Source organism: Pituophis catenifer, unplaced genomic scaffold, assembly GCF_029215685.1.
Source record: "Pituophis catenifer annectens isolate HBS135680 unplaced genomic scaffold, rPitCat1.0.hap2 SCAF_1, whole genome shotgun sequence".
Taxonomy (NCBI): Eukaryota; Metazoa; Chordata; class Lepidosauria; order Squamata; family Colubridae; genus Pituophis; species Pituophis catenifer.
In genome coordinates, this window is record NW_027256881.1 from 192,595,387 (window position 1) to 192,619,518 (window position 24,132).

The 24,132-nt window shown below is 36.5% G+C and overlaps 1 protein-coding gene across 3 annotated transcripts in view; it reads left to right on the plus strand.

Annotated features, from left to right (window-relative positions):
• The first annotated feature begins 7,957 nt into the window (after window positions 1-7,957).
• SESTD1 (SEC14 and spectrin domain containing 1) overlaps window positions 7,958-24,132 on the plus strand; it is a 57,344-nt gene continuing 41,169 nt past the window's right edge. For 2 of the 3 annotated variants that reach the window (XM_070955060.1, XM_070956504.1), the window contains exons 1-4: window positions 7,958-8,355; window positions 13,501-13,578; window positions 14,385-14,489; window positions 22,069-22,149. In XM_070955060.1, the coding sequence (XP_070811161.1) occupies window positions 22,095-22,149 (55 nt within the window). In that variant the 5' untranslated portion in view covers window positions 7,958-8,355; window positions 13,501-13,578; window positions 14,385-14,489; window positions 22,069-22,094. Of the gene's footprint in view, window positions 8,356-8,480; window positions 8,546-13,500; window positions 13,579-14,384; window positions 14,490-22,068; window positions 22,150-24,132 lie in introns of those variants that run through there. The other variant, XM_070955844.1, reaches the window with a different exon arrangement.

The window sequence follows — 24,132 nt, forward strand, 5'->3', positions numbered from 1 at the left end:
ACTTAAGATGTTACCGAAATATATAGTACTTCCTATTCTTCCCAATCAGGTATGCTGTAGTACATCAGCACCTGGAATGGTACAAGTAATCTATTCCTGCAATTATCCACATATATACAGTATACATATCCACATATATACTTTGGCCACCTAATGAGAAGGAAGGACTCACTGGAGAAGAGCCTAATGCTGGGAAAGATTGAGGGCAAAAGAAGAAGGGGATGACAGAGAATGAGGCGGCTGGATGGAGTCACTGAAGCAGTAGGCATGAGTTTAAATGGACTCCAGAGGATGGTAGAGGACAGGAAGACCTGGAGGAACGCTGTCCATGGGGTCGCGATGGGTCAGACACGACTTCGCAACTAACAACAACAAAAAATACATATACATAGCATATCTATAGGTGTACACTTTTGAGAGCAGGCAACAGAATTTCAGTTTTTAATGTGTGCCAGAGTGCCCACAGGAAAAAAAAAATGACAATAAAGGCATGACAAAATGACAACTTACTTATAAATAACAGCTGTGGTAAGCTCTTCTTTGAGTAGTTTGACTCCTGGTGACTTCATGGACACATTCATGTAGGCTTCTTGGAAACTACCAAAAAACAATTCCAGTTGCATTCACTTTGGATGCTTTTGCTTTTATTTTCCAGTAAAATCTAAAGCCTTAGGATTTTCTGGAAATCTTCCCTCTACTAACCAGAGCTAATCCATCTGAACTTCCTTCCCTAAGCAAGGGCAATCAGCCACTTCCAGAGTCTACCATTTACATGTATGTTATGTATCCTGCATTCCAGCTCTGGGTATATGATTGGCTTGGCCACAAATGTTCGGTCTGTTTGATTTAGTGTTTGTTTTCTTTCCATGGTCTGTTAGTCTTGGCCTTTCGTGGATAAATGCCTCAGTAGTAGCATATAATACAGTGTGCTGCTTTCTATGAGCTAATGTAGTTTGCGGTAACTTGTGTAATCATCTCCTGTGATCCAAGAAGACAGTTGGTTAGATTTACTCATCAAACTAAATTGGAGCTCATAGATCATACTCAGTCCTCCAATTTTATCCTGATACTAGTTTGATCAGATAGTTTGGGTTAAAAGTGAAAATACAATAGCAAAATACCCCACAGAGAGCTTCCATATTTAACAGCAGTCTTGAATCTGGTCTCCCTAGGCTGAAAGCTACTTCTCTTATTAATGCATGAGATAACTGTAGGTAAGATAACTCTCTCAGCCCAGATACTGTCGGAGTCAAGGATACTGTAGAGACTCTGGCAGTACCTTTTCAAACTAACACATTTTACTAAAATGTGTAAGCTTCTTCTGTTCTGCCTGGTATTATGAAGTCATTTTATTCCCAGACATTGCTGTGTATAAAGGAAAGATGAATTGAACCAGAGATGAAATCTGAATGGGGTGCACATTTCTGACCCTTAGAATGATTTCAATATTACTGATAAAGGAGAATATTTGTTGAAATGTTGAGTTGAAATGTGGGGTCCTTGGTGCTCTCTGAGCTTGGTTGTTTTCTTGTAGATGTTTCATTACCCAGGTAACATCATCAGTGCCATCATCAGCACTGATGATGTTATCTAATTTCGGTAATTTCAACTCTGAGCTACAAATATTGACATTACCTAAAATCTTGCTATTTCATCATCATATGAACTTGTTCTATGATTTTATGCTAATAGTATCTGCTCAAATGTATATCCATTTTATTGATTTACATCATTGCCACTATGCTCACCTTGTGGACAATTCTCCCATACTTTCTCTGCTCCGAATCAAAGCTATTTAAAATGCTGATAATGTAACACTACAACTTGCAGCCTTACAGGCAAAGTGCTGAGAATAGGAAACGTAGCCCATGATAAATATGAAAAATAAGTATCAGCAATTAAGGTCAAATTGAAATAGGAAAAAAAGGTTTTGCTGTGGATAATCTACCGTAGGTCTAATAAAAGAAACAACTTGTATATTCCACAATGTACTCCTCCCTGAAGGATAATGAATCAAATCATTCTCTGAAGTGTTTGTCAAATGGTGGTTTATTTTGTTTGACAGCAGAAAATGCTAAAATGGAATGTATAACTCTACCTTTACACAGAGATTGGACAGGATTCCCTAGCTGATGTGGCAAATTTCATCCATCAATGGAAGAAAGGGAACATTTGCCAAAGAAATAGGATGTTTTAAATATTAATACAGAAATGAGGATTCCTCCTCTAATCTTTTTTCTTTAACCAGTAGTCCAATCTGAACTTACAGGAGAATATTTCAGACATTTTTAATGGAATGCCTGTGCCCTTCTCTACAAATGTAGTGGGTGTGCATTATATTTTAAAGCGTTTTGAATATATTGGTGACCAAGAATTCTGTTTACTATTTAGTTCTGTTATTTAAGAGAGCTTATACAGAAATGCAAAAATAAAAATACATTTTAAAAACACATTAAGACCTTTTTAAAAAAAAAACAGCAACGAATTGCCTGATGAAAGATATGCATAGTGATTATTCTTCTAAAGGCTAATAGTGCATTACACAGTTTTCTCCGGGCCAGATAAATGAGCTTCTGACACCGGGAATATCTTCAGAAACCCCTTTCCTGCAGATCTTAATGCTCACATACTTTGTAAGAGGAAAGCCGTTCCCCTGATAGTCAGGTCCTTTAAGCTGCTTAAGTGTTTAAAATTAACATCTTAATTTATGCTTGGATAGCAAATAGCGCCAAATGCAGCTCTGACAGTGCAGACATCCTATGATCCTTGCATCTTACAATAGTCAACAACCCTGATGTCAAATTTTGCACCAATTTCAGTTTCCAGATAGCTTTTCACTGTGAGCTCCCATATAGATTGTGCTGCAATAGAACACAGAACATAGTGTTCTATCTATCTATAGGATTGGAAAGGACCTTGGAGGTCTTCTAGTCCAACCCCCTGCTCGAGCAGGAGACCTTCTACCATTTCAGACAAATGGTTTTCCAGTCTCTTTTTGAAAGCCTCCAGTGATAGATCACCCACAAGTTCTGAAGGCAAGCTATTCCATTGGCGGATTGCTCTCACCATTAGGAATTTTTTTCTCAGTTCTAGGTTGCTTGTCTCCTTGGTTAGTTTCCAATCATTGTTTCTTGTCTTGCCTTTTGGTGCTTTGGAAAATAGTTTGACCCTCTCGTCTTTGTGGGAGCCCTTCAAATGTTGGGACAGTGCTATCATGTCACCCCTAGTCCTTCTTTTCATTAAACTACAATAGACATACCCAATTCCTGTAGATGTTCTTCATATGTTTTAGCCTCCAATGCCCTAATTATTTTTGTTGTTCTTCTCTGCACTCTTTCCAGAGCCTCAACATCTTTTTTATATTGTGGTGACCAGAACTAGATGCAGAATTACACGTGTGGTCTTACAAAGGCCTTAGTAAGACTGATAATAAAGACAGGATTTGACCAAGGCATGGATTGTTGTCAGATCTGACAATCTCATTATAAATAATATATTAACCATAATTGTGTAAATATATTCTTTACTACAGTCCTCATTATGAATCTAGAAACAACTGGGGATCCGCCATCACTCCTAACCTCCTAAGCTATAGGTTACCTTTAAAGAAATGCAAGCTATCAAGAACAAGTAAACCTTATTCTTAATTGGGACTCCAGTTCCAGATCATCTCTTTTTATCCAGAATGAATTTTAACTAATTCTCTTTTATACAGCCCATTACTGAACTTAAACAGTGATTAATGGTGCTGATTGCTTCCTTGAAGTTGGCTGCAAAAGTGGCAGAACTGGTTTTTATCAGCATACTGGTAGCAATCCACACCAAAGCTCTGAAAAATCCTTGCCTTCATATAGCTATTGAACAAGAGAGACAAGATCAAATAAAGTGGGACAAAAATAGGTTAATGGCTTCAATGCTGAATGGTAATCACAGAGCACATTATTTATGGGGATTGGAAAGATCAGAACCACTGTACTTCAACAAAACTCAGCCCTACAGATGGTCCAGAAGGATACCGCCATTATCAAAAGTTACTAACAGATCTGAAAGAATTAGTAGGATGGCACTCTTTCCATCAGCAACCAAGGTGATCACATCAAACTCAGTACCATATCCATTTGAAATTCTATTTCAATGAGTTCAAATAATCAGCACTATATCATCAAAATGGAAGGCCATCATAAATTTTAACTCATTTACATGCTAATCATATGCTTCTCATTATATACTTTGCAGGCTTGGAGCCTTAGGTTGCATTCTTCAGCACTAACCTACAACTTAGTTTAATCATTTAATAGCTCATTGAATAACCCATAATGATTAAGTCCTCAGCATATTTAGTCATAAATTATGGTCTACAAACTGTAGTAGCTGACTTCAAGCTCAAGCCAAATATACTGCACTATGGCCCCAGTTTGCAATGATAGATAGATAGATGACAGACAGACAGACAGACAGACAGACAGACAGACAGACAGACTGAATCATCTATCTATCTGTCTGCATGCACATACTCAAAATTAATTTACTGGAGGATTCTTTTTTGAGTTTGCAAAATCCTATGTATTTTAAGATCTCGTTACTCTATTATTTCCTGGATGTAGGTCCCCTTGAAAGCAACAAAATATCTCTGATTAAATTGGGATTGTATTGTTATTTTAGGCCACAGTTCCGTGAAAGCTACTGAGCAAAAGCATAAGTAATATTTCTCATGCTTGCAGGAAGTTCAGAAATTGCCATTTCAAAATATGTCATTATCTCAATGTTGCAGTCTCACTATACCTTCAATACAGAAGAACAGTCTAGATTTTTTTGCGTGTGTGTGTATAATATGATTGCACAATTTAATTCATGTTTACTCATTAAAAAAAATTCCTGAATTATATGGGTACCCCCCCTGGGAGGGCAAATGTCTAAACATGTAAACTAAACAAGTATTATGTGATATTTAATTCAGATTCTATAAGGGTAAAACATAATTCAAAGCCTAACCTTTTAATATAAAGAATAAAGTTTACTAATTACATCCTACATCATCACCTTCACAATAATTATTTAAATCTTAAAATTTAACACCCCCCCCCCAAGGAGGCAGAGAGATGAATACCTGTACTTGTTTTTCTATTAATGAAAATATTTGAGGATGGCTTTGATTTTATTGCACTGATATTACTGTAAACCTCAATCTAACTTCTGGAAAATCTTTAAAACAGAAGAAGGTCTTATTGAATATCCTTAAAGTGATTAAATGATGGCTTAATATAATCACCCTTAGAAGTTAATCCACAGAGCATTCTCCACAGCAGAGATGATTTACCCATTATTCTCATAAGCCTCATTCTCATTACTGTCCTGAATGTATGTAGTTTTTCTCAAGACATTAGCAATATAAAGAGCTTGCACTGCTGATTGCTGCAGAAAGAAAAAAAATAGTATCCCACAGATTTTTCTGAACTCCAAGTCTGACAACTGGCTAGACACTTAGAGCTACTGGGGTTTTTAATTCATAACATCTGGAAAACATCAGGCTGCTTTCTTTTTATATTACAATAGTGCCTCTGAGATAGGGATGAACAATTGTCAATTTGGTTTTTACCATATTTCTCACTTTTATCATTCTGTTCAGTTCTGTTGCCACACCGGTTTATATCTTTTGACACCTCGTCCCGACAAAAAAGACCAATGCTTAGATATTTGTGCATATTTTTATACACACACTTCCTAATCTTCCAAGAGTTTGCTATGCATGCAATTATTGCTAGATATGTTTCCATTGCAGCATGTCTTTGGCAGGATCCAAGAATTTTACTTTGCTCTGAAATTAGTATGGACACCTGGACATTTTTCTGCTGAAGTATTTGGAAAAAAAACGTTTCTTCCTAACTGCCTCTGAGGGTTCTTCACCCAATATAAAGAAACACTGAAAGAGGAAAAGCTAAGGACCCTTTGCCTAGGCCACACCTCAACAGAATTACATTCTTTAATACAGTTCTAGGTGGAGCAGCCTCAGGATAAGAAATCTAGCAACTATTTAAATAAATAACAGCTGCAATCAGGAATAATATTCTAATATGTAAAAACATAACCCGGAGCCTTTTCCATTAGGGTTAGCACAGAGCTATTGTTGTCAAAGGGGGGGAGGGATCATAAACAGTTTAAAGGAGGTCTTTATCTGCCTTTCTCATCACACACTTCTAGGATCTTCCAGGATGACTTACAAGAGAAAGGCATCCTTTAAATACCTAGATTCCAAATGGTTTTGACTTTTAAAAGTGATCTCCAGTATATTGAAGGGTTCATTATCTGTATTTTTCTCCATGAAGCTGAGATTAGGCCAACATTGTTCTTAAACTCCTATCCACTGTGTCTCATGCGTGTATCTTAAATGATTTTGAGTTTACCCAATCTTTGTAAGGATATCTCCTCAGAATAGTTATATGTATCTTCTCCAACTCAGAATAGTGTTATATGTATCTTCCCCAACTCCATATTATCCTGTGACAAATGAAGTAAACATTGGAGCCTAAATCAGTTAGCTTGAAATACATGCTTTCTATTTACCTTCAAGTCATTTTTGAATGGGTATTTCAGTAATAATTTCTTTAGAGATTGCCTTATTTATCATAAAGGTAAATACTTTGTCTCTTCATTACAAAAACCAAACAGCCCTCAATCTGGAAAAGATTACATAGCTTCTTTGTCCATATTTGTGTATTTCACCAAGATGAGCTGACATATAGCATCCTTAACATAATTTCATCAAATTATTTTTTTTCCTGCTGTAAATTAATTTTTTCTCCAATAAATGAGAACAGTCTTCTATAGCAAGAAGTTGGAAAAAGGAAACACTGTGGTATAGTTTCTGGCAGTGAAGCTTGTCATTGATTGGCTAAATTGTTGTGGTTTCAAACATTTTAGCTGCTCAGATAAGAAAACTGCCAGAACCTTTGCAGTCCCAATGCTGTGGAAAGTGGAGCAGGGGACAATTGTCCCTTACACCACTCAGTGAATAAAATGACACATTCTCTAAGGACACCAGTGAAATTCGAACATGAAAAGATAGGGATTAGTATTAGCAGGTAATCTTGTTCTAGTAATGTCGATCTGGCAAAAGGGCAACATAAAATGCAGTGATTTTTATTGTAAAGTTCCCCCCCCTTTTTTTTTTTGATTTAGGAATCAGAAAGAAAAAAGACAACAATTCAGAAATCCGTGTTAATGCAGGGTCTTCATTAGCACGACACAAGGTCACAAGCAGCAGGCAGAATTCTTGATCAGGCTGGGAAGAAAAGAAAGGAGAAAAGAGAATTGGGGGAAAAAAAGTCAGCAATCCTACGTTAAACAAGGGAGACGTGCTTTGGAAAAAGCCTAATTCATAAGAATCCACCTTTTCTTATTTCCCAACCCACTTCAGACCAGGATGCTACGGTAGACCGGGGGGGGGGGGAAGGAGGGGGGACGGGAAGAGACCGCGGTGGGCGATCCAGCCTTAGATGGAATTGGTAAAGGGAGGAAGGGCGACAATGAAAGGAGACGGGAGGGGGAGGGCAGCATCTGAACCGCGATAGCAGAGAACTGATGCGCTTAAATCAAATGAGAGGTGCGCGGTAAAAATGATTTCGGGGCACCCAAATCGTTTTAAAATGCACGTTCTTGAGCTCGGCCTCTGTTGTCTTGGGAGCCTTCGGGGCTAATTCGCTTAATCTCGCTGCCGTGGCGAAACTAAAAGTCAAGAAAAAACACTTCGCCCCTTTCACCCGAACCAGAACGAGGGCAAGACCCGCGGCCGTTGCACACGTGTGCGATCCTATTTTCCCCCCAGGGGACGGGCCTGAGGAAAAGGGAGCCGCGCAAGGCGGGTGGCTCGGCTGGTGCATTGTTCCAACTTCAGGGTGGGGCTTGTCATTGCAGGCTCTGGGCTGACCCTGCCTGAGAGCAGCTGCAGCTGCAAGCCCAGAGAAAGAGAGAGAGAGAGGGGGAATGTGCACGTTGCGCGTGTTAGTGTCAGGGAGGGATGCATGTCGTCGCCTTCTCTGACCCAGGGTGGGCTTCCTTCCGCAAAAGCGCCGCGCTCTCCAGAGGGGCTAGGAGCGGGTCCGGCGGCTAAGCAACGCGGCCTTCGCCGGGACTGACAGCCGCGGTGAAAGCAGCCCCCACCGGCCGGCCCTCGCTTTTGTCTCCTGGGTAGCGAAGGCGGCAGCAGCGGAGGAGGAAGAAGCCCGGCGACGCTCCTCGCCGCGCGCTCCCTCGCTCGCGGCCGGGCTTTGGTCCCGCCTTTCCCGCTCCAGCAAAACGGCGCCGCGGGCCAGCCCCCTCGCTGGGCTGGCAAGCGCAAAACGGCCGCGCTCGGCCCAGGTGAGTTGTGCTTTGCTCGGCCAGGCGCTTCATGGGAACTGCAGCAGACGGAGAGAGAGAGACAGAGAGAGAGAGAGGCAAGAGCAGAACAGAGCAGGCCCGGCCTTGCGGCCTGAGCAGGCTTTGTTTCCCGCCGCTTGGGTGGCTTCGCCGGGGCTGGCGGCTGCTGCTCCCTCCTGAGGCTGCGGAGGTAAAACCGTGCTGGGTGGGAGTCTCCTGGAAATGAGGGGAACAGGCTGCCGCCGCATCTTGACCTAAATCAGGGTGTGGGTGTGTGATTGTGTGTGTGAAAGAGAATTCATTAAAAAAAAATCCCTCCCCCTTCCAGCCATTCTTCCCTTTTCCTACAACCTGGCATTTCTGCCACTGCATGTTTTTTTTTTATTGTGGCGGAGGCTCTTTTCTTCAACGTGGCTTGCCCCCGTCTTTTGGGGGGAGGGCTCTTCCTTAAGCAAGAATTGTATTAAAGACCAGAGCAACAGGTATTTCCTTGTTTGCCTATTGGATGGGTTTTATACAGCTTTATAACGTGGAGTAACGTACACGCACACGGCCGCTGGGTAGGGAAGAGTCAGTGCTGCCGCTTTCTTCTGTTCCTTCTCCTTCTCCCTTTGTGTTGTTGACATTTTGCAACCCCAGCCCTGAGCAAAGAGAGTGAGTGGTTGAAAGCACCAATCTCTCTATCTCTCTCTTTCTCCCTGGACATCTTTCTATTCCAAAGCAATATCATTTCCCTAGTTTCGACCACTTTCTGTGTTATTCCCACAATAAGGTTATCTAGACTTTAAGCATTTTTTTTTTAAAAAAACCCGAAACAAAAGGGCTTATGATTCTGAAAAGGAAGAAAACTATTCATTTTTTTTCCCTCTGGGCGATTAAAAAAAAAACCCTGCATCTTTGACATGACTGCACACGGCTTCACTTGAACACTTTGCCCTGACTTTTTAGCATTACTGACTAGTAAAATTGTAATCTTGCTGTTTCAAATGTATGGTAGCTAAGGTATCGCCAAAGTGATGGGTTCCACAGTCTTGGGTTGGTTCATTGTTTGATACAGTGTTGCCTCTACCTACAGAAAGGTGGCCAGCTGACAGAATCTGCATAATCTAAAGATTTTCTTAAAAGCATTTCCAAACCATTGTTTGGGAAATAGAAAGGAGGAGGAGCTACTTTAAAAAAAAAAGGTCTGGAACCTTTCCATAGCAAATAGCAAAAACCAGGTAATGTATTTTTTCCTCTGTCTTTATTGCAAAGCACTGTAATTGATTGCAGTTATTTGCACATAAAGAAATTGTGACAGTGTAGATACTCTTTTGTGTAAGTATTATTGTTTGTAGATACTCTCTTGTGCCAGTGTTACAACTGAGCACTGATTTCTTTCTCCCTTTCCTGCCCTTTGATAAAAAAAAATGGCTATAGATAACAATTTCTAGGGATACTTGCCATGTTCTTTCATCACCATGGTGATGTTTTTTTTTTGAGCTAAATGTACTTTTCCAGTTTGAATTGGGCATAATCTTTTTTTATTGATCTACTGTCAGAGAAAGAGGGATTATAATTTAAAATGGATGATTTCAGTGGCATCATTTTTTTTAATTAAATTGAATTTTCTTTCCATTCTCCATACCCATCTTCCTGTATCAAATAATATGTGTGGATTCATTGGTATTAAGTGTATATGTTTGAAACAATGCAGGAAATCTTGAAAATTTATGAATTTCTCTCCCCTCTGTGGCATTAGGCCTTGGTATCTGATTTGTGCGATAACACTTGGTTACAATCTGATGAAAATTTTCAGTAGATTGTGACCTTCTGATGTGTAGAAGCAGTGTTTCATGGAGAAAATTGCTTAATAAAAAATATTTCTGTCAAAAAGCAGAATAACATCAAAGTCTGTTACTCTGTTGAAGATCATCCCTTTTTTTTAATTTTACAGACTGATATTTGAGGTTGAAGTTGTTGAGTTTTAAAAAACAAAATGGGTAGAAAGGCTTTTCTCAAGTAATAAAAATCAAATATTATATATCACTGTTTCTTCTTTACCGATTTATAGAAAGGGGGAGGAGAATGAACAAGGACACATTTGCAACTGGCAGAAGAATGTAGTAGTAGTTGCCCAAGTATAGAAATAGGAGAATTTGGAATTTTATTACAGCACAGTTTAAAAAAAAAAAACAGTACTTCTGGGCAAGTTATAGAATTATTCAACAATTTGCATTCTTCCAATTTTTCTAGAATCTTAGCAGTATTTTTATTTTTTACACTGATGCAATTTAGCTTCAGTAGACTGTCCTGGCATACCTCTTGGAACTACAAGATTAAGGGTGGAATAAAGAATGAAGTATATCAAATTTAGTTTTGAGGTTTTTTTTTTAAAAAATAAATTACTATAAACCTGCATTTTAGTGGACAATTTAGGCCTTGGGTACGGAATAGAATATTTATAAAAAGTAGGAAGATCTATAATCTAGGTTGATGACACTTACTCCATTGCTAGTTGATTTATTCTTGACTTCTGACTTCTGTATTTGGCATTGTTCACTTCTATGAAAATACTATAATGAGATCATTAATTTTACATAAAATATTTATATTAATACTTTCTGTACCTAAAGAATAAGAGCCTGAATTGACTGATGGTATGGTATATACATTTTTATCAAATCAGTCTTGGGGTACAGAGGGAGTCATATGGGAATTTGGTGTGTTTAAGAGACAGACTCAGAGGTGGGTTTCAGCAGGTTCTGACCAGTTCTGAAGAACCGGTAGCGGAAATTTTGAGTAGTTCGGAGAACCGGTAGTAAAAATTCTGACTGACTCCACCCCCACCCCCATCTATTCTCTGCCTCCTGAGTCCCATCTGATCAGGAGGAAATGGGGATTTTGCCCATTCCCACCTTCCCCTGGAGTGGGGTGGGAATGGAGATTTTACAGTATCCTTCCCCTGCCATGCCCAGCAAGCCATGTCACGCCCACCAAGCCACGCCCACAGAACCGGTAGTAAAAAAATTTGAAACTCACTACTGGACAGACTCTACCATTGTGTTAATATCTGTTGAGGTCCTCAGTTCGACAGCGTTTGGAGTTGATACTTTATCAAAAAAAGAAGTTTCCTGTATAATGAAGTCTTCCTGGCACAGTATAATATATTTCAAAAGCCACCACTGGTGTTAATGCTCTCTTTTCCTTCCTTTAGAAGCTTATAGTCTGAAAACAATTCAGTTAGATACTGAGTCCCTTAGGACTGGCTACTGTATATTGTTCCTGATTAAAACATCCATGTTCTATTTTGAGATTGTTCTATTTGCAACACTGCAACAGATGCAGGCTTAGCTATTAACCAGTACAAATGTTACCTCTGTGTAAAACACACTGGGTTATCCTCAATCAAGGTTGAGGGTATAAAACCACATTAAAATCCATGTTCTGCATGTAGCATTGAAATACCACCAAGTGAACATCATTACTCCAAAGTCATTTTTTATTGTGTCTGAACATGACTTGAAGAAGTAGTTGTTTGGATGTGGTGACAAAATAATTGAAACCTATAAGAGCTATTCTTTAACTAAGAGCAAAAGTTCAAATTCAGTGAAGTTTAGGACTGATTAGGACAATTATTTTTGCTCAAAATAGGTTAGAGAAGTCTAACCTAGAGATGTGAAAAGAAATGAGAATTTTTAGAAAAAATAATAATGAAATCCAGTAAAGTTGATATAAAAAGAAATATTGCATCTATTTCCATTTTCCCATTTTTTTCCTGAACCTCTCCTTCCAACATTTTCAGTACTGTTACAACTCTAGCCTACCTATTCTGTGTTAAAATCCTCTGCAAAGTTTAATCCTAGTTTACTATTACAGAGTTTATCCATATTGCAAATGGCAACACCACAGCAACACCACATCACTAAGTGGGGGAGAAATTTTAAAAAATATTTCAGCACTCATATACATATATGTATATAGTATATATGTCTTGCATTGGAATGGGCGGGGGGAGGGGGAGAGATATTGGATTCAAGTGTTTTTCGAATTTCCAGTCAGAATCTTGACCACATCAAAATAGGCCATAGCCTGGTTTGGGATAAGTCTGGTTATAACTAGGGATCCAGTCTTGAAATGTGTTGACCACTCTCTGAGAAGCCCCAGAAGTAATGACATATTACAGGGACTTGTTTTAAAGCTCAAATCTGTTATATGACCCCTGTGGATGGCAGTATTCCATATGAAAAAAAATATTTGGTTCTATTTTTTCTTTTAAATATTCTTTTAATTTCAAAAAGGAAAGCCAATGTATGCTGTAGAAAAAGATTCTTCAAGTAAATCTTCTGAGTTTTATTTGGAATTATGAGCCATTGTGGTGCAGTGGTTAGAATGTAGTATTGCAGCCTAATTTGCTGACTGCCAGCAGTTCGATTCTCACCTGGTCAAAATTGACTCAGCCTTTCATCCTTCTGAAGATGTAAAATGAGGACCCAGATTGTTAGGGACAATATGCTAACTCTTTAAACCATTAGAGAGAGCTGTAAAGCATTATGAAGCAATATATAACTCTTAAGTGCTATTGCTATTCTCTTTGCTTTTCCACTATTAAATGTAATGGTATACAGGTAATCTTTAATTTACAACCATAATGAAGCAAAGTCATTGTGGTTGTAAGTTGAGGCACCACATGATTAGACATGATTTTACAACCATTTTTTTTTTAATGGTAATCATAAACTGAGTCACTGCACTGTAAGTGAATCACTTGGTCATTGAGCAAATGCAGCATATCCAGTGGGCTTTTTCTGCTGGAAAAGAGCAAAACAAATCACAAATCGTGGTTATGTGATTGTGGGTTATATACAACTGGTTGCAAATACAAGCTGGTTGCCAAGTGCCTGTAATACAGTAATGTGACTGGATTGTGATAGGGTAGCTTTGAGAACGGGTTATAAGTAGTTTTTTTGACGTCTGTACAGTTGTTAAACAACCAGTCACAAATCAAGGGCTACTTGTACTAATGTACCAGTCATTGTATTGCGGAACATATTCCTATTTTGATTCTTTTATTTTGAATTGTATGGTCTGAAAGTAGTAAATGTCTTTCTAAAGAATCTGATAAACTGTCAACAGAAAATTTCAAGTTCTAATTTATATTCACAGGACTTGAAAAGTTGAGTCAGACTTCAAGCCTGTTTTGTTACCGGATTCCTGATGTCTCTAGAAATTGCTACAAACACAGTAAGTAGGTTCATTCAGTTCATTCAGTTTCTAAATATTTAGCAGGCATAGATATATAATTTATTTTTTCCAGTTGTCAAAATGATTTTATATAGACAAGTCTGTTGATGTGTTATAGCCCATATAATTAATAGCAAAAATGTACCGTGTTTCCCCCAAAATAAGACCCTGCCTTATATTTTTTTGAACCCTGAAATAAGTGCTTAGCCTTATTGCCATGCCCTCAAAAGCCCAATTGGGCTGATTATTTTGGGGGAAACCGGGTAAGTATGTTTACAGAGGTCAGTTCCTCTACGTTCACTATAATCCTGGAAAACTGAATCTGATATTGTGCTTTTATATCTAATAATGTAAACAATATAATTAATACAATAGCACTAGTATTGTATGTTGCATGCAGTGGGGCAAGTACAGTGAAGGCAGGAGTGTGTTCATGTTGGGGCCTGCAGGAACAGAGCCATTAGCCAGATCTTTAGTCTTTTTAAAGATTTAGGGCTATGGTCTGCCTAAAATAAGCTAGGAAGTTAGTTCCTGAGTGTAGAATTTAGAATCATATATATTGTGTTTGTGTTATTTTGTGTTATTTTCAGTTTACTTGGAAAACTGATCAATATGAAAAGTATTCTTAAAACAAGAAACTACTAAAATCAAATGAATGAAACTCAGTTAAATGATTTAATAATAACAGACTTTGAAAAATTGGACTGAAGATTTTTTGAAATCTTATGAAGTTGGAATTGAGATTTTTTTTTGGTTGAAGTCCTATAGGGATAAAATAAATATGGGATGTTGTCTTCTGCTTTTAGGTGAGAAGATGAGCAGCTACGATTCAGAAAAACTGAAGTTTGAAAAATTTTCTGACAAAACTAGAGAGGGAGAAATTGCATTGATTAAGATAAAAAGACATGAAGGTATGATGCAGTTAAACAGATGAGTAATTGCTCAGAGTAATTGGGTGGGGAGAGATGATACCTGAATTTGAAAATATTTTGGATATGGGTAGATAGTGATACTATATAAAACTTGTTACTGGCAGTGAAATCTGACAAAGTGGTTTCTGGTCAAGTTATGACTAACTATTTTGTTTGCTCAAGAATGATGCAATATTATTTCAGAGCTACTTTAAAATGTGGCTGCCACTACTGTGATAATTTCATATTTTTATATTGAGATTGTTTCATATTCTTTTCCTAGTATAATATCTTGGATTGTCATATTGTGTCATTTACTGGGGATTAATGGATTATGAACATTTAAAATTTAAATTGACAATTCTATTATATAAAGAAGTATTATAAGAAATAGGTGTTTCTGTTTAAATAAATCAATGAAATTTCTCTTGAACACTTCAGCTATAAAATAATTCAGGCTCTTCTTTTGTTTGCTTACCGTATCTCCTTTTCCTTCAGCTGTATCACTTAAATATGATTAAATATAATACAATCACTTAATATGAGCCAGCAATGTGCGGCAGCAGCAGCCAAAAATGCTAATACAATCCTTGGTTATATAAACAGAGGCATAGAATCAAAATCACATGAAGTATTAGTACCGGTTTATAAAACCTTAGTAAGACTACACCTGGAATACTGCATCCTGTTTTGGTCACCACATTACAAAAAAATGATGAGACTTTGGAAAAAGTGCAGAGAAGACTAGGATTATTAAAGGCCTGAAGACTAAAACATATAAAGAACAGTTGCAGGATTTGGGTTTGGCTAGTCTAGAGAAAAGGGGGTGACATGATAGCAGTATTTCAGTATTTGAAGGGCTGCCACAAAGAAAAGAGGGTCAATTTATTTTCCAAAGCACCAGAAAGCAAAACAAGAAACAATGGATGGAAAATAAGGAGAAAAGCAACCTGGAATTAAGGAGAAACTTCCTAACAGTGAGGACAATTAACCAATGGTATGCCATGCATTCAGAAGTTGTAGGTGCTTCATCACTGGAGGTTTTTAAGAAGAGACTGGATATTTGTCTGAAATTGTATAGGTCTCCTGCTTGAGCAGAGGATTGGATTAGAAGACTTCCAAGATCCCTTCTAGTTCTATTCTGATTGTTTGTTTGTTTGTTTGTTTGTTTGATTGATTGATTGTATTTTTCTTCTCTGACCCCTCCACACCTAGCATTTCCCACCTAGAAACCCAGATATTTATCTTTAAATCCTCTTAAAGGGTGATTCACACACAGGTGTAACTAACTTTGTTTTATTTATCTATGACATCTATATGTCGCTAAATCTTTATCACAAGCTTACAAAATAAAAACATTCAGAATATAATAAAACATTAAAAAATAATACAGTAATAGTGATAATGGTAATAGTGATAATGCCTCATCACAGAAAGTAGTAATCACCACAATCATTCCACAAAGGTTGCTGGAACATCCCAGTCTTTAAAAGCTTATCTGACGCCATCAGTGAGGGGGCCAGGCTGATCTCTACTGGGAATCTGTCCCGTAATGTAGGTGCCAGGATCGAAAAACAGTCCTCTGTGATCAGCCCTATTGCCTCATATAGTCTTTTAAAAACATCTGAATCCCAAGGTATGTAGGACTTCATTCCTCAAAACGAATAGTTTGAATTGCACCCAGAAACCTACTGACAACAACACAAAGATAGATGTTGAACCAGTTGTTTTTTCCAAGTGGTTTTCAAAGGGAGCAGTTTGAGTGGTGATGAAAGTATGGTTTACTGTGTCAAGATCCTCTTACTCCAGAAAGGACCGCTACTTGTGTCCTAGAAAAGCTAGGCAAAGCCTGTTCTGATCGTGGTCTCTACCTGCCTATCTAGCTGGATTTCTTTGCTTCCCTCAGAAGACAACACAAATTGGTAGAAAACTGCAATGAACAAACCATCTTGCTTGGGTTCAGTTTTAGCCTGGTTAACCAGACTTCAGCAACCTTGGAACCAGAACAAGCATGGAGCTTGAAATAACTGAAATTGCTATAAAGGCTGGGGGATTTATCAACTTGACAGCCAGATTAAGCAGTGTGAAGAGCGATCAAATTGGGCTGCAGGGTGACTGGTACACCAGAAGAATACTCAGCTCATCTTGACAGCCCGATTCAACATCCAGGCACTTACACCTTGTCATAAAAACAGTACCCTGGTTGTACAGGTAATCCTTACACAACAACTGATCTCTTTAGCAGACAGAGTTACAGCAGCATTGAAAAAGTAACTTTACAACTGGTTCTTACATTTTTAGCCATCACAGCATATCTACAATCACGTGATTGGGATTTGTGTGCCTTACATCAAGCAGGAACTTATGACTTACAGCATCTCTCAGCCACATAGTCACCCTTTGCGTGCTTCACAGCCAGATTCTAAAAAGCAAAGTCAGTGAAGAAGCTGGCAGTAAAATCATATCACAGTCATGTGATGGCTTGCTTTATGACTGTGCGTGACTTGATTCACACTGCAGCAGAAGTGAGGTAATAAGTCCATTCCAGTCATGTGATATCTTGCTTAACAACTGTGTTGCTTAGTGATGAAATTGCAGGTCCAAATTGTGGTTGTTGAACCAGGGTTACCTATATATAATCTGTCTCATAAAATCAATGCTATTCATTCCTCTGGCCAGTCTTGTGCTAAACAAGACTCTACTTCTCTACTGGTTGGATTTAGTGGTTGAATCCAGTGAACTAATCATATGCTTTAGTTTGATGTATGAATACTGTCATTATGCAAGCCTAAATCAATCCATTGACTTGTAGTAAGATTAAGATATTGCTCTTCATTCCTTGGAAAGAAGTTAATAATAGGTTATAGATAAAGAGTATCCTAAAGTTGGAAAATAACTTGAAAATCCATGTTCATGAATTAGTGGTGAAGAGAAATGTCAAAACAACTGGGTTGTGCCAGGAGCTGACTCATAAAATTAAGTTATATGTAGTGTACTTAAATTTATAAAACTAAGTATATTTAGTACATTTACTTCAAAGAGGCTTCTGATACAATTGTTCTTCCACCCACTTAAATTATAGTATTAACTAATAATTTCATAAATAATATAAAACTTTTGAGAATTTTTGAGCTACTGTGCTCTTCTCACTTACTCCAGAATTTTCTTTTGTATTATCAAGTGTTTATATGAATAAGTGTACAAAGAAACGGCTTATAGCAAAAAGGTCTGAGGAAGATGTGGGTGGAAATAATACACCTGGCTGGAAGCCAGAAAGATAGGTTGTAACATCGACCTTTTTTTAATGCTATGTCTTTGTCCTTAAAATTGTACAATTGAGTTATAATTTGAATCAATCCTTTAAGTAGATTGATACACATAACTTTCATGAGTGGATTATTACACTGAAATTATGGTTGTAGGAAATTATATGTGGTACTCATCTGTTTCACAACAGACTGCCTGCTGAAATGCCCTTGTCCCAAATTATCATTTTATATGACTTCGGTGGCATTCCTTTACTGTCCTGTTTCCTTTTCTTTTGCCCTTGTGTAAACTTTTTTTTATGATGAATATATTTATCTTGCTACAAGACTACAAATTTAACTGTTCAGTATAAAGCTAAATCAATGTGTATTTCAAGATTTTTTTTGTCAGGACTTTATTTTGAAAATGGTGCACTGATGGAAGTAATGTTTAGTTTGAGTTTTCATATTTCTGGAATAAAAAGAGCATTAGGAAAGAGTCTTAGAGAATTCTTTATTTCTTTGTCTATGTTTGGCAACATTTACTACAACACAAACATCTGTGGTTTTTAAAAGCATAGGGCTTAAAATTATTGTTGTTAATTGCGAAGTCGTGACCGACCCATCTCAACTCCATGGACAACTTTCCTCCAGGCCTTCCTATCCTCTACCATCCCCTGGAGACCATTTAAACTCACTCCGACTGCTTCAGTGACTCCATCCAGTCACCTCATTCTCTGCCATCCCCTTCTTCTTTTGCCCTCAATTGTTCCCAGCATTATACACTTCATTAAGAATGCCAGATGAGAAACATATAAATGATAAATGTATAAATTCATTTTCATAGATGATAAATGAATATATTTTAAAATCAGCAAAGGAAGTGGATGCAGTACAACTACATCCAGTCTTTAAATATTTCTTTTAAATAATGAACTTCTTTGGAAATGCATATACTGTGTTTTCCCGAAAATAAGACCCTGTCTTATATTTTTTTGAACCCTGAAATAAGTGCTAGGCCTTATTGCCATGCACTCAAAAGCCCATATATCAACACATTTACATTACATTTGTCTCAACCTACAAAAGTATCTTTGAATTCAGAGGCATTTGCTTCTTAGGAGACAGGCATATAATTGTTGTTTTTGCAATACTCATTTCCACCTAAGTAATTATTTCAAATCTAATGGAAAAAGTTTTTAAAAATAGTTCTGGGGTGTAACATCTGATATTTATAAGCATAATGTATTAATGATACAGTTCTGCAATTTTGCTAATTAAGTCATACAATAATTATAACTTGCCAGTTTCACCTGGAAAAAGAGTATGGCCTGTTTTCTTGGGAAAAGAAAAGTAATTAATTCATTTTTAAAATAGATTTCTCCACTTTATATATCTCTTAATGCTTTCAAGGAAAAATAGGGCTAATGCTCTATTTGAATTGAGATTCTAGTGTCCAGTTATCTTAAAATAAAATAAAAATAAAAGTACATTTATTTGATCTTTTTTTAAAAGGTAGAAAAGATGCAGGCTGCAATGATCTATTTATGATGTACCTTTAAAGCTACCGCATTAAAAAAAGTCATTCAACATTTTTTATTCAGAACTTGGGAAGATTTTATGTTAATGGTGAAGTTGTAACAAGAATTTTGATTAGAAAAGTGTCTGTGTATAAAAACAAGTTCTGGTTTTTGTACAAATAATAAATAAGATGCAGTTGAAAACAGTAGGTGGATTTGTAAAATTAAAATGGCCTGAGGAATCTCAGTTTTTGAATATAGGAAATGTATTTCTGAAAAGCTTTTGGCAATCAAAATAATTGAATGTATTTTCTAGAATAGTTTATATTGTAAAGATAAAATTGATGGTGATACAATAATGCATTTCCTTTACATGGGGTAGATTAAGGAAATGTGCCAGTGTTTGATAAAATTGCTTTTTTAATACAGAAAAAAAGATAATGCTCAAACAGATGTTACTCAGCCAGGCATGGTATCCAGGCGTCTTTAACTTAAATTCTTCAGTTGTTACCTTTATAATTATATGGGAGGCATTCTCTATTAAATTTCAATATTTGTTTCATGGATATGAATAGTTTTCAAGAATGTTGAAAGTTTGTTCTAGTAATCATAGCACCTTTTAGCCTTCATTTTATTAGTGTATTTATTCCTTATGAAAAGTGCATTGTATTCTAATGAAAAACTTACAATTCTCTTTCAAAGACCTTAGTAACCGTTCTGCTAAGCACACATAATCAGACATTCAAAGAAAATTGATAATTGCTTATGAACTGGAGGAAGGGTATTTTTTTATTCTGTGGGCAGAAATACCTGCTTTTCTTATCTTAATTCTCTAAAAGAGAAATGGATTCTAAAGTCCTAAGCAATGAAAAATGGATGTGGAAAATATTTTAGGTGTGTTGGGGTCGAACATGTTATTTGTGCCTTATATGCTTCACTATTCTTGTTTGAAGTTAACATTTCACTGCTCTAAAATATATTTAATATAAAATACAAACATAAAATAAAATAAAAAATAAAAGCTGAGAAGTTTCCAGTTCTCTTAATTAAGATTTATTAGGCTGGATCAGAATTAGTCTGAATCAAATCAGGCTTTGTATGAAAATTCTACATATCTAAAAGTTTTGAAGTTGATTATTAAGTAAAATGCAAACCAAATAAGGTGATTATTTGAACCCTATATATGAAAAAATAATAGTTAACATTACAAACATTGCAATTTTGACATTTGTTATATATGTACAAATTAAATAATGGAAATGATTTTATGGATTGATGGATCTGTTCTTAGGAACGAAGAAAAAATGCTATATTTGCAGACTTCCCTTTTTCTATCTGTATCAAAACTACAAGAACAAATAAAGTTGTATGTACTTAAATATTGGTGTTTAAGGTCTTTTTGCTTCCATGTATATCAATCAGTGAGGACTACAGGATGCAATTTACATGCTAATATAAGAGAAATAAATAAAAATGATAAGGAATGAGGGGTGCTCTCTGAGCTTGCTTGTTTTCTTGCAGACGTTTCATTATCCTAACAAGGTACCATCATCAATACTTCTATTTCAACTCTGAGCTACAAATATTCCCCTTTATGGTTAGGAATGTTTGTGAATCAGAAAATGAGTAGGTGTGGATTTTCATAATCTCAAGCAGCCACATTGTGCCTCATTGGTGGAACATTCCAGATAGGTCTTGATTTGGCCCGATTATAATCTGGAACATCTTGGTGGTTCTAAGTTTCAGCCATGAGAAATTACAGAGGGATCTTAGAGGATGAGTAGGCCTGGCTTGTGTACCTTGTCCCTCTCCCATCTTCCTATAAATAAAGAGTGAATCAGTAAAGAAAGCCAGTTTGGTCTAGTGGTTAAGGAACCACAACCAAGAGATTGTGACGGGTATGAAAGCCAGCTGGGTGACTTCGGGCCAGTCTCTCAGCCCAACTCACCTCACAGGATTGTTGTTGGGAAAATAGGTTGAAGAAGGAATATAAGCTATATTCATTCCCTTGAGTTCTTTTATTCAAGAGTTTATATAAAAATAATAATGGGATATAAAATAATAAATGTGCTGATTTTTCCATCATTCTCATTTTCCTGTTTTCCCTCAGCTCTGTTTACCTGCCATCTCAGCCCCTGAATTCAAGTGCAACATAACCAATCCACCTATCCTGGCCTAAACTTCTTTTCTCCCCACTTTCTCTTAACTACAGTTGTATGTCATCATTAGTGATGGCCTTTTCTCCAGTCCTTACTTTACAGTACTTCAGCCTGTATCACATTTGTTTCATGTCTGTGCCTGGATCAACTATGCAGATTTTGGACTGGGTATAGATCACATGAATGTACAGAATGTTCTGCAGATCCTGGAAAGATTCTGATTTTTTTAAAAAATAAAAATTCTGAGCCAAGTAGTGTTTAAGAAAGAGATTGAAATGATGTCTGATAATGTTGACAATTTTTTTTATTGTGCTTGTGGATTATTTGTAAAAATTGAGTAATTAAAATTTTTATTGTAAAAAATTAAAACTGGCAATCCAGGAAAAAGTAGAAAGGATGACATGTACAGTTGAATAAAAAAAGCCAAGTATTAAATGAATTAAAATGTAAAAAGATCTTTTACAGTTTACCGGGGACTTTAGGAAAGAAAAGTAGAATGTGACCACTATTAATGGGTTTAATACCATGAAACATTCTTCATTTGTAACAAGAGCACATGGGTATAAGCTACCTACATGGACAAATTTAGCATAATTACATATAATATTTTTTTTTCTTGGATGTGGTTTCCAATATTATGTTGTTGCATTTTCAGATCTCTGAAAGTTAAGAGAAGATAGGATGGATGCTACCGTAATACTGTCTATTCTGAAGAAAAAATTAGCTTTCCTCTCAGGTACAGTTTTGTCCTTTTCATTTTTATGTATTATAAGAAAAACAGTGTTTTAAAACACTTTTTTGCTTTCACTGTTTTCTGATATGTGGCCTCAATATTCGTTAGAAATTTTTCTGATGTTGTATATTTTATATTACCTTCAATCTCTATCTTGTTCATGGGGAAATAATGATTATTAGTTTTCTGTAGATAATAGACGAAATTATATTTCTATTTTGCTATATTAAATTTCTCTCTTTGTTCTCTATTTTTAATTTTAATTTTAATTTTAATTTTAAAATGTTATATTAATAGGAGTTCAAATAACTGACATGCATAGTTGTGTTTAAAATATAGGGAATTCAAAACAGTGTTGATTGAGATGTTGATCAGGCTGAGAGCTCTTTCAGATTAAGCTACTAAGATATTTTCTCTTAGGATGTATTTGGATGTTTTAATTTTAAATGCTACAAGTAATGTTAAATACTAGATTAGCTTTATATTTTTTAAAATTGATGTTGGAGTGTTGGCTGGATGCCTAGATCACCCTCTGACATATTGTAGAGAAAAAGTATTCCTGTTAAACAGGTTTTATTTGGTAATAGAAGTATTGTTTACTCCTATAATTTCAACTGAGAGCCCACATTTTTCCCTTCCTTAGAACTCTATAAAAAGAGAACCATAATTACTATTTATTATATTGTAATAACGCCAATCTTTGAGGTTTATCTTCATATAATATAAGGTAATAACTTGATTAGTTCATGACTAAATCAGCATTGCTTAAAAATGGTTTCTTAAGTAATAATAACTTTTTATATTTGTGTTGCCTCATTTATTGCTGCTTATAGATGCCTCAATGGAAAAGTTATAAACTTTAGGACATTAAGGTTTATTTTTTATTTTTTACTTAAAAGCCTATTTGTACTAATATAAATACAGATAGTCCTTGATTTACGACCATAATTGAGCCAAAATTTACGTTGCTAAGTGACAAATTTGTTAAGTGAATTTTGCCCCATTTTACGATCTTTCTTGCCACAGTTGTTAAGTGAATCACTGCAGTTGTTAAGTTAGTAACACGGTTGTTAAATGAAATCTGGCTTCCTCAATGACTTTGCTTGTCAGAAGGTCGTAAAAGGGGATCACATGATTCCAGGACACTGCAGAGGTCATAAATATGAGTTAGTTGCCATGTGTTTGAATTTTGATCACATGACCATGCAGATACTGCAACAGTCATAAGTGTGAAGAATGGTTGTAAGTCACTTTTTTCAGTGCCATTCTATCTTTGAACAGTCACTAAACAAACTGTTGTAAGTTGAGGACTACCTATAGTTCTTTTTAGCAATATAATTGGTAGATAAGAATATATTTGAGAGATGCCAAAAGTTTGAGAGATTCTTGAGTTACAAGTTGCTAGCATAAATCTCAAATAACAAAAAATGGTCTTGAATTTATAGATGCATAATGGATCATAAATAGTTGTAATATCCTTGCTTGCTTAATGATTATTAAAATATCAGATGCACATTACATGCTTTACCCCTCCTATCTCTCTCAACCGTGCATGAATTCCACCCAGCCACCTCAAACAGAAAAGATGGTGTAATTCAGGGGTGAAATCCAGCAGGTTCTGACAGGTTCTGGAGAACCGGTAGCGGAAATTTTGAGCAGTTCGGAGAACTGGTAGCGGAAATTTTGAGTAGTTCGGAGAACTGGCAAATACCACCTCTGGCTGGCCCCGGAGTGGGGTGAGAATGGAGATTTTGCAGTATCCTTCCCCTGCCACACCCACCAAGCCACACCACGTCCACCAAGCCATGCCCACAGAACCGGTAGTAAAAAAATTTGGATTTCACCACTGGTGTAATTGTTGGCTTCCAATCTTTCATTTAGGGCATTGATGGTATTAAAGTAGAGCAATGTTCATCCTAAGTGAAAAGGCAAACAAAAATAGCCTTGCTAAGTAACTGCTTAAAATTTTAAGCATTATCTCTAGCT